This window comes from Phascolarctos cinereus, unplaced genomic scaffold (genome assembly GCF_003287225.1).
Source record: "Phascolarctos cinereus isolate Bilbo 61053 unplaced genomic scaffold, phaCin_HiC Scaffold_2;HRSCAF=192, whole genome shotgun sequence".
In the NCBI taxonomy this organism is placed as follows: domain Eukaryota; kingdom Metazoa; phylum Chordata; class Mammalia; order Diprotodontia; family Phascolarctidae; genus Phascolarctos; species Phascolarctos cinereus.
In genome coordinates this window covers 372,258,331-372,275,131 of record NW_027555625.1, presented here as the reverse complement: position 1 = coordinate 372,275,131, position 16,801 = coordinate 372,258,331, and the positions used below count along the sequence as shown (strand labels likewise).

Sequence of the window (16,801 nt, the reverse complement as noted above, 5' to 3'; positions counted from 1 at the left end):
CAACATCAGAAATGGATATGATTTTTATCAATTGAAATAACATTAAAGAAAATGAGTTACCATCTGCTTTGCAGCAGCATCCTAAGGACAACTGGGCCTTTCCATCTGACTTGTAGCTGAAAGCATCTGTATTGTCTCCCCCACTCACACATGAACTCCTTGAGATGGCTGACGGCATAGTAGATAGAGTCCTGGGCCTGGAGTCAGGAAGACCTGAGTTCAAATCCAGCCTCAGATACTTCCTAGCTGTGTGACCCTGGGCAAGTCACTTAACCTGTCTTTGCCTCAGTTTCCTCAACTGTAAAACAGCGATAATAATAGTATCTACCTTATAGGGTTGTTGTGAGGATCAAATGAGATGATATTTGTAATTATATACAGTGCCTGGTAATATGATAGGCACTATATAAATCCTCATTCTTCCCCCATCCCCTAAAAAGCCAGGCATATTAGCAAGTCCCCAAACTTGATGGTCTATCTCTCTGCCCTATGCATTCACACAAGTGGGTCCCTGCCTCTAGAATACCCTTCTTTCTCACCTACCTCTCTCATAATTCTCGCCTTTAGGTATCACCTACTCCATAAAATTTCTTCAATTACTCTTTCCAGTTATTTATGATCTTTCCCCATTCCCTTGTTTATATATATATATATATATATATATATATATATATATATATATATATACATACACACACACACACACACACACACATACATATCTCTATATACATACATACATATATATATACATATATATATATTTATGTTCAAAGATAATAGGGTCTTAGAAGGGACCTTGGAAATTATCTGTGCCAACCCTCTCCTTTACAGATTAAGAAACTGAGGCCCAGAGAGGTTAATTGTCTAGCCCAGGATCACATAGGTAGGAGACACATTGTATTGCATATTGCCGACACCACCCTCGAGTAGAATGTAGGTCCCTTGAAGTCAGGGACTATTTTGGTTTTGTCTTTGTGTGTCCAGCACCTAGCCCAGCGCCTGGCACACAGTAGGTGCTTAGTAAAGGTTTAATTCAGTTGAATTGAGACAGCAAAGATGGCAGGACTAGCCTTCTCAAAATGGGCTTGCCATTTACTAGGAGGACTTGAAAACAGGAGTTGGAGTGCCTTCCCTACTAGCCTTTGGAGTACCCCCCACACCCCCCAAAGCCAAGAAGTCATAAGATCAAAATCAGTCCCAGGAACATGATTTGATATGCTAGCTCTGAAGGCCATCAAGACAGCAGGATATCTGTACCATTCTCACTCCACCATTTCCTTTAGCTCATACCCTTACTCCACTCATCTATACTCTGCTCACCCTTCAAGGCCCAGCCCAAGCACCTCCTCTTCTAGAAAGCCTCCCTGAGTTACTCCAGGCCACAGTTCTCCCCTCACAGTGAATACACTCTATTCCCCACACTCTTACATTTGGTAATATTTTATCTTGTGTCATTCATTGTTTTGTGTGAGTAAATCTTGTCTCTCCAGCTACATTTGATAGAAGGAACTATATTTTATTCTTCCTTGTATTCAGGAGTGGATTAGTAAATGTTTACCAAGTGACTCTACAGAAATTTTTAAAAAACAACAACTTTCACACCCATCACCCTTTTAAGTTTCCTTCTTCCCTTTCTTAAGGCTAGACTCGAAGGGGTGGGGAACCTGCAGCCTCGAGGCCACATGTGGCCTTCTAGGTCCTTGGGTACGGAGTCTAAGTTTTACAGAACAAGTCCTTTTATTAAGGGGATTTGTTCTGTGAAGTTGGGATTCGGTCGAAGGGCTGCACTTGAGGACCTAGAGGGCCACATGTGGCCTTGAGGCTGCAGGTTCCCCACCCCTGGTGGACAATCAACAAAACAACAAGTCAAAGCCTGATTTGTAACATCTGCTGATTGCTGAAGAGTAAATGCTCACCCTGAAAATTTAACAATCATCTCTCTCGTACAAGTTGGCTCCAGCACATCACTGCTTGTATCCCCAATGCCAGGCACAATTCAATCAAGGGTCTTGAAAGAGCCCTGGAATTAGGAACCATAAGATCTTGCTTCTAGCCAGCTCTGGCATTAATTGGCCGTGCAATATAGGTCAGATTAACTTTCCTTCTTCAGACCTCGGTTTCTTTTCTATAAAGTGAGGGGGTTAGAAGAGTTGATGTCTATGATTCCCTTCCAGTTCTATGGAAAAAAGTAATACAACAGGAATCCTGCTGGATCTGGAGACTTCCACTGGAATCCTGGCTCTGCTCCCCACTTCCTGTAGGATGTGGGCAAAGTCATTTAAACCCCCGGGGCCACCTCATCTTCCAAATGAGAGGTGTGAACCAGATCACCCCTAGGGTATCTCCCCACTCTAAAATCTCTCATCCTAATTGATCACATGATCATCATGACACGATTTAATGATATGATCATGTCATACACACCAGTGTTTTGATTTTGCCTCCAGGAGCAAATACAAAATGCTCCATTTAGCATTCAAAGCTCTTAGTAACCTAGTTCCCCTCCTACCTTTCTGGTTGTCTTACACCTTATTCCCTGACAAGTACTCGTCAGTCCAGTGATGCTGATATCCTGGCTGTTCCATGAACAAGACACTCCATCTCTCAGCCCCAGGTACTTTCTCTGGATGTTTCCCATGCCTGGAATACTCTCTCCTCTGCTCCAATTACTGACCTCCCCAGCTTCCTTTAAGTCCCAACTAAAATCTCACCTTCTACAGGAAGCCTTCCCCAATCCCTCTTAATCCTAGCGCTTTCCTTCTATTAATTATTTCCTATTTATCCTGCATACAGCTTGCTTTGCATATATTTGTTTGCGTGTTGTCTCCTCAACTAGATTTTAAGCTCCTCCAGGGCTTGTCTCTTTTTTATCCCCAGCACCTAGCACAGTGCTTGGAACATCGTAGATGCTTAACAAATGTTTATTGAATTGAATTGGAATTAATCAGTATGATTTTATGAGGGGCAGCTAGGTAGTACAGTGGATAGAGCTCTGGCCCTGGAGTCAATGGGACCTGACCTCAGATACTTAACTAGCTGCATGGGTAAGTTACTTTACCCTGTCTGCCTCAGTTTCCTCATCTGTAAAATGAGCTTGAGAAGGAAATGGCAAACCATTCTAGTACCTCTGCCAAGAAAACCCCAAATGGGATCACAGAGAGCCAGACATAACCTGATACAGCTCAACAAAAACAAAAAAGAAATTTTATAAAAGGCGCTCCCTCTATTGGCCACCAGGGGGCGCAACGACCCTTATACGTTTTCACATAAGGTCAGGAATACTAAAGTCCCCAGCTCCTGGTACCGCCATTGATCCCCAAGTTTGGAGGTCAGAGGATGGAGGGAGAAAATTCCTCTTGGGCTATTCAGGAGTTTACGTGTGTATTTCCCCGAGGACACACACACAAGAAACACAAATGGGGCTGGAGACTCTCAGAGCCCGTGATATTAGGATACACAAACAGCTGCATCGGCAAATAGATAGAGCCAAATACGCACGTGGACACAGACACACACAGTCCTAGGCACACGTGGACCACAATGGATGCAGACGCCGAGAAGCACAAGCAGATCTGGACACAGCACTCTCCCAGGCTTCCCTTCCGTCTTCCTCCTGGGAGGGCTTTGTAGCTATCCCCGCCTCTGTTCCATCTCGTTTCAGTTTATTCTAAGCACCTGACAAACTGAATCCGGCTTCAGTGTCATCGTCACTGACTCTCAGTGTCTTTAAAAGAAGATAGACAATTACATCTCCTTCCTCTGTGTGATGTCACACAGTGCCTAGATTGGAGCTCAATTCACAGTAGTCACTGACAATCAGCTGGTCCTAGTCAATGTGCATTTAATAAGCACCTACTGTGTGCCAGGCACTGTGCTAAGTGTCAGGAATATAAAGGGAAAAGGCAGTTCTTGCCATTACAATTTGATGGGGCAGGGGACAACATGAAAACAGCTATGTACAAAGGAGCTATATACAGGATATATGGGAAATAATCAACAGAGAGATGGCACTAGAATTAAGAGGGATTGGGAATGGCTTATTGTAGAAGATGGAATTTTAGCTGGGATTTGAAGGAAGCTGGGGATGGCAGGAGGTGGAGACAAAGGAAAAGAGCATTCTAGGCACAGGAGCTGGTAAAAATGATCTTAGAATCATGGGTATAAAGCTGGAAGGGACCTTAAAGGCCATTGTGTCCAGCTCCTTCATTTTACAGATGAGGAAATTTCAACTGAGAGATTAAGTGACTTACCCACCATCACACAGCTAATAAGTGTCTGAGGCAGAATTTGAACTCAGGTCTTCCTGACTCCCTGCCCAGCTCTCTATCCAATGCATTACCTAGGTGCTCAGGTCTCAGTCCATGGTGAATGACTGACTAGACAAACAAAATGAACTTCATCTTGAACCTTAAGAGAAACCCACAACATTCCAGCCTGATTGACTCACAGGGGTATTGCCTTGTCCTTACCTGCCTGCCTTCACCTACCTACAGAGAGGAGAATGACCACTGCACTTGGAAATCTCCAGCCTGGTTCAGGGCAACTGAGAGCAGTCTATCCCCACCGCCTTTACCCTCATTCCTAAACACTCCTGCCCCCCCCCCCCCGGGGCAGCAGCAATGGCCCTGTACAGCTCAGCAAGGAAACCTATTTAGGACACCGGCAGGAACAAGGACATCATCCGGGGAGGAGGGTGAGGAGAGAAGAAATAGAATCATTTGAGGTCAGTGGAATGTGCCCCATTATTATTCTAAACTCCCATGGTCCCTAGACTAAAAGTTCCCCAAGTCAGGACCTGTGTCCAACACAAACTTTCTGTCTCTTACAAAGTGTGCTGGGCCCCAGCCACTCTGATAATGGCAGCTTTCTGAAGGGAAGGCTTGAACCTTCCTCAAGTTCATTCACATCCCTGGACAATGCTGACTGATCGCCCTGTTCTGCTTGTTCTCTCTAGGTTTCCATGACACTCTTCAATCCTGGTTCCCGTTCTACCTGTCTGACGGTTCCTTCTCAGGCTTCTTTACTAGATTTCCATCCAGATCACATTTGCTAATGGTGAGTGTCCCACAGAGCTCTCTCCTGGGTCCTCTTCTTCTTCCCCACCCCTGCTCTATACTATTTACCTTGGTGATCTCATCAACTCCCAGGATTCATTTATCTATGCTAACGATTCTTAGATTGACTTATCCAGCCCTAACCCCAAAACTCATATCTCTAACCACCTATTAGATATCTCAAAATGGAATTCCTGTAGTCATCTTAAACTCAGCATGTCTAAAACTGAACTCATTCTCTTTTCCCCAAAATCTTCCCTATTACTGGCCCGGGCATCACCATCCTCCTAGGCAGTCAGGCTGGGAATATGGGTGTCATCCTTGACACCTCACTTTCTCACCTCCTCTCCCCATCCAATCTGTTACCAAAGTCTGCTGCTGCCACCTTTAATAATATTCTTTCATATATGTCCCTTTATCTCCTCGAGCACTACCACCACCCTGATATAAATCCTCATCACCTCACACCTGGACCATTGCAATAGTCTGTGAGTGGGCCACCTGCCTCAGTCCCTCTACTCAATTGTCAAATTAATCACCCTAAAATACCCTCAAGTAAAGACTATGTCACTCTAGAATTCAGTAGGTTACAGTGACTGCCTATTACCTCCTGTAAAATCCTCTGGCATTCAAAGCCCTTCACAACCCAGCCCCCTCTTCTCTTTCCCAGTCTTTTTATACCTTCCCCCACTCCAGTTACTCTACCGTCTAGTGACACTGACCTCCCTGCTGTTCTGAGGACAAGACACTTCATCTCTAGACTCTGGGCATTTTCATTGTTTTTTCCCCCAGTGGTAAAACACTTTCCTTCCTTATCTCTGCCTCCTGTCTCCCCTGCCTTCCTTCAAGTTCCAGCTAAAACCCGATCTTCTATGAGAAGCCTTTCTTTTTTTTCCTTTTCTTTTTTTTTTCAGTGAGTCAATTGGGATTAAGTGACTTGCCCTGGGTCACACAGCTAGTGTGTATTATGTGTCTGAGGCCAGATTTGAACTCAGGTCCTCCTCCCAACTCCAGGGTAGGTGCTCTATCCACTGCACCACCTAGTGACCCCCCCCCCGCCCCAAGAAGCCTTTCTTGGTTTGCTTAGGGTTTGGGGGGGTTTTTTGGTTTTTTGTTTTTGGGGGGTTTTTTTAGGCAATTGGGGTTAAGTGACTTGCCCAGGGTCACACAGCCAGTAAGTGTCAAGTGTCTGGCCTAAGGCTGCATCTGAACTCAGGTCCTCCAGACTCCAGGCCCGGTGCTCTATCCACTGAACCACCTACTTGCCCCTGAGAAGCCTTTCTTAATCCCCTTTAATGTCTGCCTCTATTGATTATCTTCAATTTATCCTGTATATTTCTTGTCTGTACATTGTTGTTTGCATGTTCACTAGATTGTAAACTCCTTGAAGACAGGGAGTATCTTTTGACTTTCTTTGCACCCCCAGTGCTTAGAGCAGTATCTGGCACACAGTAGGAGCTTAATAAAGACATATTGACTGACTTATTTCATCGGACTCCCAACCATCCTGATACTCAATCCAAAAATGTCAGAGGCCCAGAATTAAGAGTCAGGAGTAACCTTGTACAAGTCACTTCCTCTACGGAAGATTCTCTTGGCTCTGATGATCTGTGATCCTATGAGGTAGGTGGGGCAAATATCATTACTTCCATTTAACAGATAAGTAAACTGTGGCCTTTAGATGGGAAGTAACTTGCCAAAATTCCCCATGGTGTCTTTGTAGCAGAGTGTGAACTAGAACCCAGGTGGTAGCTTACTCCAAATCTAGTGCTCTTTTTTTTTTTGGCTAGACAATGGTGACTTGCCCAAGGTCATACAGCTGGTAAGTGTTATGTGTCTGAGGCCGGATTTGAACTCAGGTCCTCCTGAATCCAGGGCTGGTGCCACCTAGCTGCCGCCAGTGCTCTTCTCAATAAACAATGGCAAGAAGGAGGAAAGGAATGTCTGCCGTAGTAGGCTGGAGGAAAGGGCATTGGAATAGACCTTGAGCTAGAAAGGCTATTAGAAGCCAACTAGTTCAAGGAAACTGAGACCCAAGGAAGTTTAAGTGCCCAAGGTCATAGAGATAGTAAGCATTAGAGATGGGAAGGAGCAAAGGAGGGGGCACTCACTTCTTACTGAGTTGGCGGGCGATGTCACAGCGCTTGAAACCCTCCAGGTGATAGAGGCGCCGGGCTAACCTCTTAGCTGCCTCATTGACTGCCTGGCATCCATTGGCCAATGTGTCAGTACTCCCATGGTCCAGCTGCTCCATGCTGCCCAGGTCAGAATCAGAGTCTGACAATGCATCCTTCAAGCTTGGGTCACTGGGGTAGAAATAAGAGCAATATAAGTATAGCCAAGGGTATGGAGTTGTCTCAAAAGGGTTGAGAAGGGTTGAAGCTTGGGAACAGACCTTTAAAATAACATTTGTGGAGCAGAACCAAAAAAAATGAACTGAAACTTCAATGGAAGAATAAGACCTTGGGTAAAATTGTCAAGACCACTAGATAGTTCTCCCTTCTCCTATCATGGAAGCTCATGGGATCAGAGACCTTTATAGAACTGGAAGGGATCATGGACCGATCATTTAATATTAAAGGTAAGGAAAATGGAGGCCAGAAAAAATGAAGTGGCCTGTGTAAGGTCATATAGGTAGCAAGCACTGGAGCTGAGGTTCAGACTTAAGCCCTCTGCCTCTAAATATAGGGCCCTTTCTCTGAAGATCTTTGAGAACCAAATGGACCCTCAGCAGTTGGGAGGATAGTTGAGGGGTAGGAAGAAAAGTCATTTCTGGAAGCAAGGAAGCAAAATGACCTTGGGAGCATCTTGTTACCTGGAATACCCTACAGACTTTGCCAACCTAGCAGCATTTAATAAAGGAAAGACTGAGGATTTGACATTTCTACAGAACATGGTTTGGAAGGGGCTTGAGAGCCCTGCATGCAGTATTGGATTCTGCGTGTAGTTAGAACTTCCCTCCCTCAAAGACGGGGCCTTATTTTTGTCCTGCCCTGTTCTCCTTCCCCACATCCTCAAGGACAGCAAGGGACTCAGCTGTGTCCCTGAAATTTCACATACCTCCTAGGAGCAATAGACCCAGTCCAACATCATTCCCACGCCTGCCACATCCCCTCAGAAAGCCTGCAGTGGTGCAGTAAGATTGAACCCCTGTCTTCTGGCTTTCTTTGCCACAGGTCCAATAAGGAAAACCAAGACCCAGAACGGTCAAGATAGCTGCCCAGGATCACAGAGCAAATCAGTGGGAAGTAATCCAAGACTTTGCTCTTGGGCCTTAATTGCCTATGGCCAAAGAGGATTAATTTCACGAATACTGAGGTGCCAACTAGCGCCCAAGGGTGGTGAGGTGGTGTGTGGTCTCTTCTGCCTCACCTGACAGAATTAATTAGTTTGGTTGTGTCATCTTCCTCCTCCTCTTCCTCTTCTTCTGTGTCCTGGGTGGTGGGAGCATGGTAGCCATTGGGAACAACCTTCAGAGAGAGTCGGCTCAGGACATTTTCTGATCGGCTGCTGGTAATGGAGTGTCTCAGGGGACTGCCAAAGTCCCCATCTACCAACCCTGCCTCGGCCCCGTCTTGCCCATCCCTGTCCTCTGGCCGGACCTCAGTCGGCTCTGGGCTCTCCTTGACTCGCTGTTGAATGAGTGGGGTGAGGGGCACCTCCAAGCTGACACAGCTGTCGGTCTCATCAGTGAGGCTCAGCACGTCCAAGGAGTCCAGGCTGCTGTAGTAAGTCCCTTTCATCAGCTCCGACTCCACAATCTTTTCAAAAGTAGAGCTAAAACCATCCCGGATGTCCTTATAGGGGAATGACTCTGCATCCTCCTGGCACTCACTGGCCTCTGGCTCCTCAAACAGCCTGCAAGACACAAAGGACTGAGGTTAGACCCTTCCCAACTCCATGAAAGTAGGACAGCATGGGAGAGGACCTTGGCCTTCACCACCCCTCCTTCCTGCCCTTTAATGATACTTGTTCTCTGATGGTCTTCTCTATACTTGCCATGATTTCTTTGCTATATTTGACACCATCGATCACTCCTTTCTCAAAATTCTCCCTTAATCATACAAAAGTGCAGTTCTTTGCAGAGGTGGGGGACTATGGGTGTGGAATTCTGGAAGCACTGTCAGACTCAGTTGATCGGGTAGTTAGTTTTGTTGAATTACTTTTTAAAATCTTTCCTTTTTTTGTTACAAGGCATGGTTCATTGGATGTGGAGGGAGAGAACTTTCAGAAATGAAGGTGATGTAAAAACAAAAGATACCAATTAATTTTTTAAACCCTCTATCTTGATTCTTACAGCACTACCTTGCCTCCTCCACCCATGTCTATCAAAACCTTGGAGTCATCTCTTGACTTCTCTTTCCATTACTATTTATATTTAGCTAGCAACCAAGTCCTGCCAATATATCATTCCAAATGTGTCTTTAATTCAGCCCTGTTCCATGCCCAGTCACTGCGTTTGTCCAGACTTCATCTCCTCATTCCTAGACTATTACAACAACTTCTTCCCTACCTTTATTTTTTCCCTTCCCATCGTTCTCATCCTGTACACCAATGCCAGAATAATCTTCTTTAGTTTCTTCTTATATGATGTCACTCCTTTGCTCTAAAACCTGTAATAGCTCCCTCTTGTCTCCTACACTACTGTCATTCAAGGTCCTCCATAATATGACCCCTCCATGCTGATCCAACCTTATTTTCTATTATTCTCCTGCAGGTACTTTCTGCTAGTGGTATAGAAGGTATGGCACCAGGTCTGTAATCAGGAAGACCTGAGTTCAAATCCAGCATCACACACATTAGCTATACAACCCTGAGTAAGTCACTTAGCCTCTGCTTTCCCTGGTTTCCTCAACTGTAAAGTGAGTAAAGCACCCACCTTCCAGGGTTGTTGTGAGCATCAAATGAGTTAATAATTGTAAAGTGCTCAGTACAGTGCCTTGCACACACCAAGCACTATATAAATGTTAGCTAGTAGTAAGACAGTTCTGCCCACCAACCCACAAGCTGATATGTGCTCCCTTCTCCTATATTCATCTAAATCCTACTCACCTTTCAAAACCCAAATCAAGTTTTACATCCTTCTTTGATCACAGAAGTCTAGACTAATCTAACCCCTCAATGAACTCCTCCCAGTACTTTCAGGCTATATGACAGTTAAGCATTTAATTATTCTTCATTCATGTGTGGATAGATGTCATCTTCCTACCTAAACCCTAAAATCTCTGAAGGCAGTAATTATGTCTTCTTCAGCATCACCTAAAGCCCAGGGACACAGAGATAAACAAAGACGTAGTCCCTGCTTTCATGGAAATCACAGCCTATTAGGGTGGCTACATTATACACAGACAACTACAGCCTGAGAGACTGAGAGGCAAAAGCAAGCCTGGGTGGTGGATAGAGAGGTCGGCAATCTTGGATGCAGGAAGAGCCGGGGTGCAAGTCATATCTCAGACCTTTACTAGCCACGTGGCCACAGCAAGTCATTGAATTTCTCAATTCCCCAGGAAACTCTGAGACCAGACAAGTTTGCTGATTTGCATTGGTGGAGGGGGTTTCCACACCAGGAGTTCCCTGCAACAAATAAAATCACATGGAAGGAACAAAAAAAGATAAGTTAACAGCACAGTGCTTTTCAAGGTGGAAAGGAGAGAAGATCTGCAGTCATCAATAGTCAATGACTTAGAGGTGATGGACCCAGGGAGCAGAATGAGACGTGGTTTTTGGACATAACCAGTCAGGCATTTGTTCTGTTCAACTATAAACACATTTACAAGAATTTCATTTTTCCTTCTTTCTTTTCAGTGAAAGATGGAATGGGGAAAGGAAACAAATTTTGTTCACTGAAAATAAAATATTTTTAATCATCGATAGTCAAGCCTCGGTTGTCCCACAATGGCCATGACATCAGACTCCTTCCATACCAAGACCCCTCTCTCAGAGACAAATCCAACCTATCCTGATGCCCCACCTAGCCCTCTCCCAAAGATTCTGAGCAAGAAGCTCATCTCAGAGAAGGGAGGCCCCTTCCATCCATTTCTTCCCTGTCCCACTCTTCCCACTCCTTGATGGGCCAAGTTAAGGCTTGGTCAAAGACAGTGCCTGACAGGGATAAAGAGTAGCAGAAACACAAGGGAAAAGGCAAAAAGAAACAAAGCAGAAGGAGGAGAGATGGAGAGAATCTGAGCCCAGGCAAGCTTGCCACAATGCTATTTGCAGTTTTCAGATGGGTAATGGACTACAGTATTTACAAACAAATTCATATGTCTGGCTCAAAGCCCAGCCATAGCCAAAGCCCAGCCCTACCCCCACCCCACTCCCTGCTCCCCCACTGGAAAACACACCACAGAATATGAATAATACAGTGAGATATAGGAAGAGGTACTAAATGCCATAAAATAAAGAAGGCAGAATGCAAGCAGTATGCAGACTGACTTTAGCGTTATTAGTCATCTAATTATAGTAATATTCATAACAATGATAATGGTTTTTCTTTTGGCCCAGACCTGTTTTCTTAGGTGTAGAAATAGCTTGGTAAGGAACCTTCGCCCCCTCTGGTGCAGATGGCAACCTCTCTGTAACTTAATCCAGTTGCCAGGAGCTCTGAGACATTTGCCAAGGATCTCACAGCTAGTATGTGTCAGAGGTATGACTTAAACCCAGTTTTCCCAGACACCAAGGCCAGCTCCCTATTCGTTATATCACACTACCTCTCAACCAGCGGCACCACCAAAACGTAAAGAATTTTTAAGAGTTAAAAAGTAAACACCAATGAGGGAATTTGTGTTGCTTGCTAATGCATATTTATTACAATGGATTTGTTTTTCTTTTGTCTTTTGTCCCCCCAGTGGAGTGGGGTGTGGGAGAGAGAGAGAAAATAGATTTCTGACACTTACGTGCACTGATCCTGAGTGAAGTGAGCAGAACCAGGAGAACATTGAACACAGTAATAGCAACATTGCGTGATGATCAGCTATGACAGACTTAGCTGTTCTCAGCAATATGACCTAAGACAATTCCAAAAGACTCCTGATGGAAAATGCTATCCACATCCAGAGAAAGAACTATGGAGACTGAATGCAGATTGAAGCATATTATTTTAACTTTTTTGTGGGTTTTTTTGTGGGTTTTCATTCTTGTGGTTTTCCCTTTTGTTCTGATTCTTCTTTTACAACATGACTAATGTGGAAATATGTTTAACATGATTGTATATGTATAACCTATATTAGATTGTTTGCTGCCTTGGGGGGGGCGGAGAGAGAAGGAGGGGGGAAGAAAAATTTGGAGCTCGAAATCTTATAAAAATGAATGTTGAACACTATCTTTACATGTAATTGGAAAAGATAAAATGCTATTAAGTGGAGGGGGAAAGAAAATGAAAAATAGAGGTAAGTGCTACCTATGTGGCATGTTGCATGCACTTTAAAATAGGATCATTATATTGTTAATTTTGCATAATTATTTTATTTTGTTATAAGAGACTTCCCACAAAGAAGGAGTGGGGTGGAGAATCAGTAAATGTAATATAAAAATATATCAATAAAAATTTTTTTAAAAAATAAATGCCAAAAAGATATTGAAATTAACAAACACTTTTTTTTTTAAGGATGGGGACTAGTCCTGTGATTTAGTTGATATAGGGCAGGAACAGTCAGCATCCTAAATTAAATGACTTGTCTATGGTCACACAGTCAATATATGTCAGAGGTAGGATTAGAACCCAGGTCTTCAGGCAAATTCTCTACCACACTGCCACTCTTTAAAAAAAAAAAAGGCTATAAATGACAGAATTTATTTTTTGAGGCATGATTTTTTTCCTGGTTTTGTATTTGATTATTTGCTTTTATTGATGATTGTTAAGCTTAGAATAAGCCATTTATAGGGCAGCTACGGGATGCAGTGGATAGAGTACCTGCCCTGGAGTCAGGAGGACCTGAGTTCAAATCGAGCCTCAAACACATAATACTCACTAGCTGTGTGCCTCTGAGCAAGTCACTTAACCCCAATTGCCTCACCAAAATAAAAAATAAATAAAAAATTTAAAAAAGAATAAGCCATTTGTTTGCTTTATTAGGTACACAGAAGGTTTAAGCTTGGCCATTCTGGGGAATTGCAGGGGAGGGGTGTGGACCTAGCCTTTGATTGATCCATCATCCCATCCCAGGGCCATGATGTCCCTGCCTCCCATGATGTTTTCCTGCCCCCAGAGGAATAAGATAACAAAGCATTTCCACACGTCATTTCTGGCAGGAATCCTCCTGCTCTGAGATACTGACTATGTCTCCCTCCTTCCATCTTCCTCCAAGGAGACAAGTGAAAAGAGTACCCTGCTCTGGAGTCAGAGGTTCAAATCCCACCCACTTCAATATCCTTGAGCAAGTTACTTCTTACTCTTCTCTCATCTGTAAAATGAGAACGTTACACCAGGCTTCTTAAACTTTTTCTGCTGGAGACCCCTTTACACATTTCAGCAGCGTTCCTTGGCCTGAGGGCATGTGCAGTGCAAGCACGCTTTTGCGTTCACAACCAAGGCTGCAGTGAAGTTGTGTGATGCAACATAGGCAAGTGTTGCCAGAAATACCTCCAATTTGTTACCCATTTGACTTTTAATTAATCTTTGGTCATTGCATGTTTAGAAACCTTTTACTTTTGGCAAATTTTTCATGCCCCCATATGGGGTCACAACCCACAGTTTAAGTGCTGGATTACAGGAACTCTGAGGGCCCTCTCAGCGCTAGATCCTTGAGCCTCCAATGAGGGATCCCTGGGAGGGCAGGGGAGAGAAGGAGAATTTGAACTCAGACTCAGGCCTGAGAACTCTGGAGCATTTCCTGCCTTGCTCAGCTGCAACCTGACTCCCAGATCCCAGATATGTAAAAGAAAGACAGAGGACCTCAGTTTGAATCCCAGCTCTGCTTTTTAATATTTACCATTGTGACTTTGGCCAAGTTCTTTGGCCTTACTAATCAACTAATTTATTAATATCCTTTTCTATTAATACCGACTTTAAATACAGGCCTAGGTGAGTTCTAAGGTCTCTTCCAATTCTCAATCTATAATCTTATGAACAGCAAACCCAGGCCCAGTGCAGCAGAGCCATTGCTGAGAGCAAGAACCAGATGAGCTTCTGAGGCTGCTGAGGGACCAGAAGATGTCTGCGTGAACAAGTCTGGCTGGGAGATGCTTCTGTTATGAGCCCTGTAAAGGAACACTGTGCCTTAGCCCAGACCTCCTCCACAGGGTGTCAAAGTGGGGCAGGGTTGGAATGGGTGGGTTGGAAGACTCAAGTCAAGTGGCACCCATTTATTAATCTCCTACAATATGTCAGACATTGTGTTAAATTCTGAGGATGAAAAGAAAGGCAAAAATAGTACCTGCCCTCAAGGAGCTTATAATGTAGGAGGAGACAATACGCAACAAGGCATATACAGGATAAATTGAAGATAATCTCAGAGCGGAGGCTCTAGCATGAATGGGAATGGGGAAGGGCTTCTTTTAGGTGGTATTTTATCCGGAATTTGAAAGAAGCCAGGAGAGACAAGAGGCAGAAGTGATCATGAAGAGTGAAAATGCCTGGAGCTGGGAGATGGAGATAGAGTGCCTTGTTCAAGGAACATTGTTCAATGTCATTGGATTGCAGAGTACATAGGAGTGGAGAGATAAAATGTTAAAAGTCTGGAAAGGCAATAGGGGGCCAGGTTATGAAAGGCTTTAAATGCCAAATAGAGGATTTTATACTTCATATGCTTTATATTTTATTCTGGAGATGATAGGGAGACTGAAGTACTGAATGGGCAGGTAGTATGGTTAGACCTGTATTTTTAAGATCAATTTGACCACTGAGTGGGGGATGGGCTGGAATAGGGAAAGATTTAAGGAACAGAAGAGCAGCAAGCTAGTCAATGCAATAGTCCAAGTATGAAGTTACAAGGTCTTGCATCACGATGGTGGCAGTGTCAGAGGAGAGAAGCGGGGAATACATTAGAGATATTATGAATCTAGAGTAGATAAGACTTGGCAACAGATTGGATATTAGGGAGTAAGAGGAAATGGTCAAGGATGAAACCTAGGATTCCTGCCTATTTGACTGGGAGGATGGTGGTATTCTCCACAGTAAAAGGTGTAACCGGGAAGGCTCAGATCACCTAAGACGGAGGCTCTCAAGGTGGGAGACACCAGAGACCTGCTTCTAGAAGAAGACATTTTTTGTACCCCTGCCCCAGGAGTGGGAGCAGCCTCTTTCCATTGGCTGCATTGCCAGACATGGTTACATCTTGAAATCTACCTGACAGAGGAACGAGCTTTCTTTCCGGTGACTTGCAAGGGTGAATGAAGGTTTTGTTCACCCGTGACATGGACACCATTCACTAAGCTAGGTGGGGAAAGGGCAGCCTTCCCCTTGCCCTCATGCTTTCTAGCTTGGGATTTTGTTCTGTTTCATTTGGCCTGTTCAGTTCTAGGTGCAAGGAGAGAAGTCCCCAGACTCAGGAGCTTGAGCCATGGTGATCTTGGAGCCAGGGTTCCAGGTCAAATGTTGTTGCCAGACCAGCAGAGAGGCCCTAAGAAGCCAGACAAGCTAGAGTCAGAGTGTGATCAGGACACAAGCCCATGGGAGCTTTGGGCCCTGGAACTCAGTAAGACTATGCCATACTGGAATTGAGATGATCTGTGAACCTAATGCCCCCTCCCTCCCCGAAGATCGAGAAGGATGTAGGGGCAAGAATTATTCCCCCAGGTGTTAAGGGATGATGTTTGTTTTTACTATTCTTTTGAAGTAAATATTCCTTTACAAAAGCTCATCTGTTAAGTGGTTAAAGGGAACTGGGGGCCATGGTCCCTAAATGGAGGGAACACAAACTATGGTAGCTTGAGCCAATGACAGATATGAGAGGACATCCTCCCAACCTCCTTAAGAGTATCAGAGAACTCTGCGGAAAAGGTGAAATGGAACATACCTGGACCTCAGGAAATGGGGGCCAGAGTAGTCACTGCTACATAGAAAAGTTCGGAAAGGGGGAAGATTTGGGGGGAGAGATCATGAATTCAGTTTGGGGCATGTTGAGTTTAAGATGTCTGAGATATCCAGTTTGAGATATGTAATAGACATTTGGAGATACAAGACTGGAGGTCAGGAGAGAGGTTGGATCTGAGAATCATTGCATAGAGATGATAGTTGAATCCACGGAGCTGACGAGATCAACCAAGCAAAATAGTGTAGAAGGGGAAGAGGAGAAGGCTCAGGACAAAGCCCTAGAGGATATCCACAGTTAAGAAGCATGAACTGGATAGAGGATCCAGCAAAGAAGATTGAGAAAGAGCAGTCAGATAGGTAGGCAAAGAACCAGGAGAACGTAGTGGGGTCTCAAGCCTAGAGAGAAAAGAATATTGAGGAAGGATACAAAGTCCTCAGAGGACTTACATTCTACCATCCCCATCACTCATTCTCCTAGGGGAGATGATGGTAGGAAGAGAAGTGTCTGCCCATCTGGGAGCCTCTCACCTCCAGCCCCTCCTTATACCTGCTCCATTGACTCTTCCTCAGTGGTTCTTAGGAATCAGAGAATGGAACAGCACTTTTTCTGGTAATATGAAGCAACATCTGGGTGGTGTACCTCGTTCCTTTCTCCAGGATCCCCCCTGGGAATCAAAGAGATTTGTTCCACTTGAACTCTTGGCTTTATCATTTACCACCTATGGGTAGCTGGGTAAGGCACTTTCTGCTTTCCCTCTCTGGGCCTTAGTTT

The 16,801-nt window shown here is 44.4% G+C and overlaps 1 protein-coding gene across 1 annotated transcript in view; it reads right to left on the bottom strand.

Annotated features, from left to right (window-relative positions):
* Window positions 1-16,801, bottom strand: part of PSD2 (pleckstrin and Sec7 domain containing 2) — a 72,853-nt gene that overhangs the window by 27,351 nt on the left and 28,701 nt on the right. The window contains 2 exon segments of the mRNA XM_021005119.2: window positions 7,169-7,363; window positions 8,430-8,915. Of these exon segments, the coding sequence (XP_020860778.1) occupies window positions 7,169-7,363; window positions 8,430-8,915 (681 nt within the window).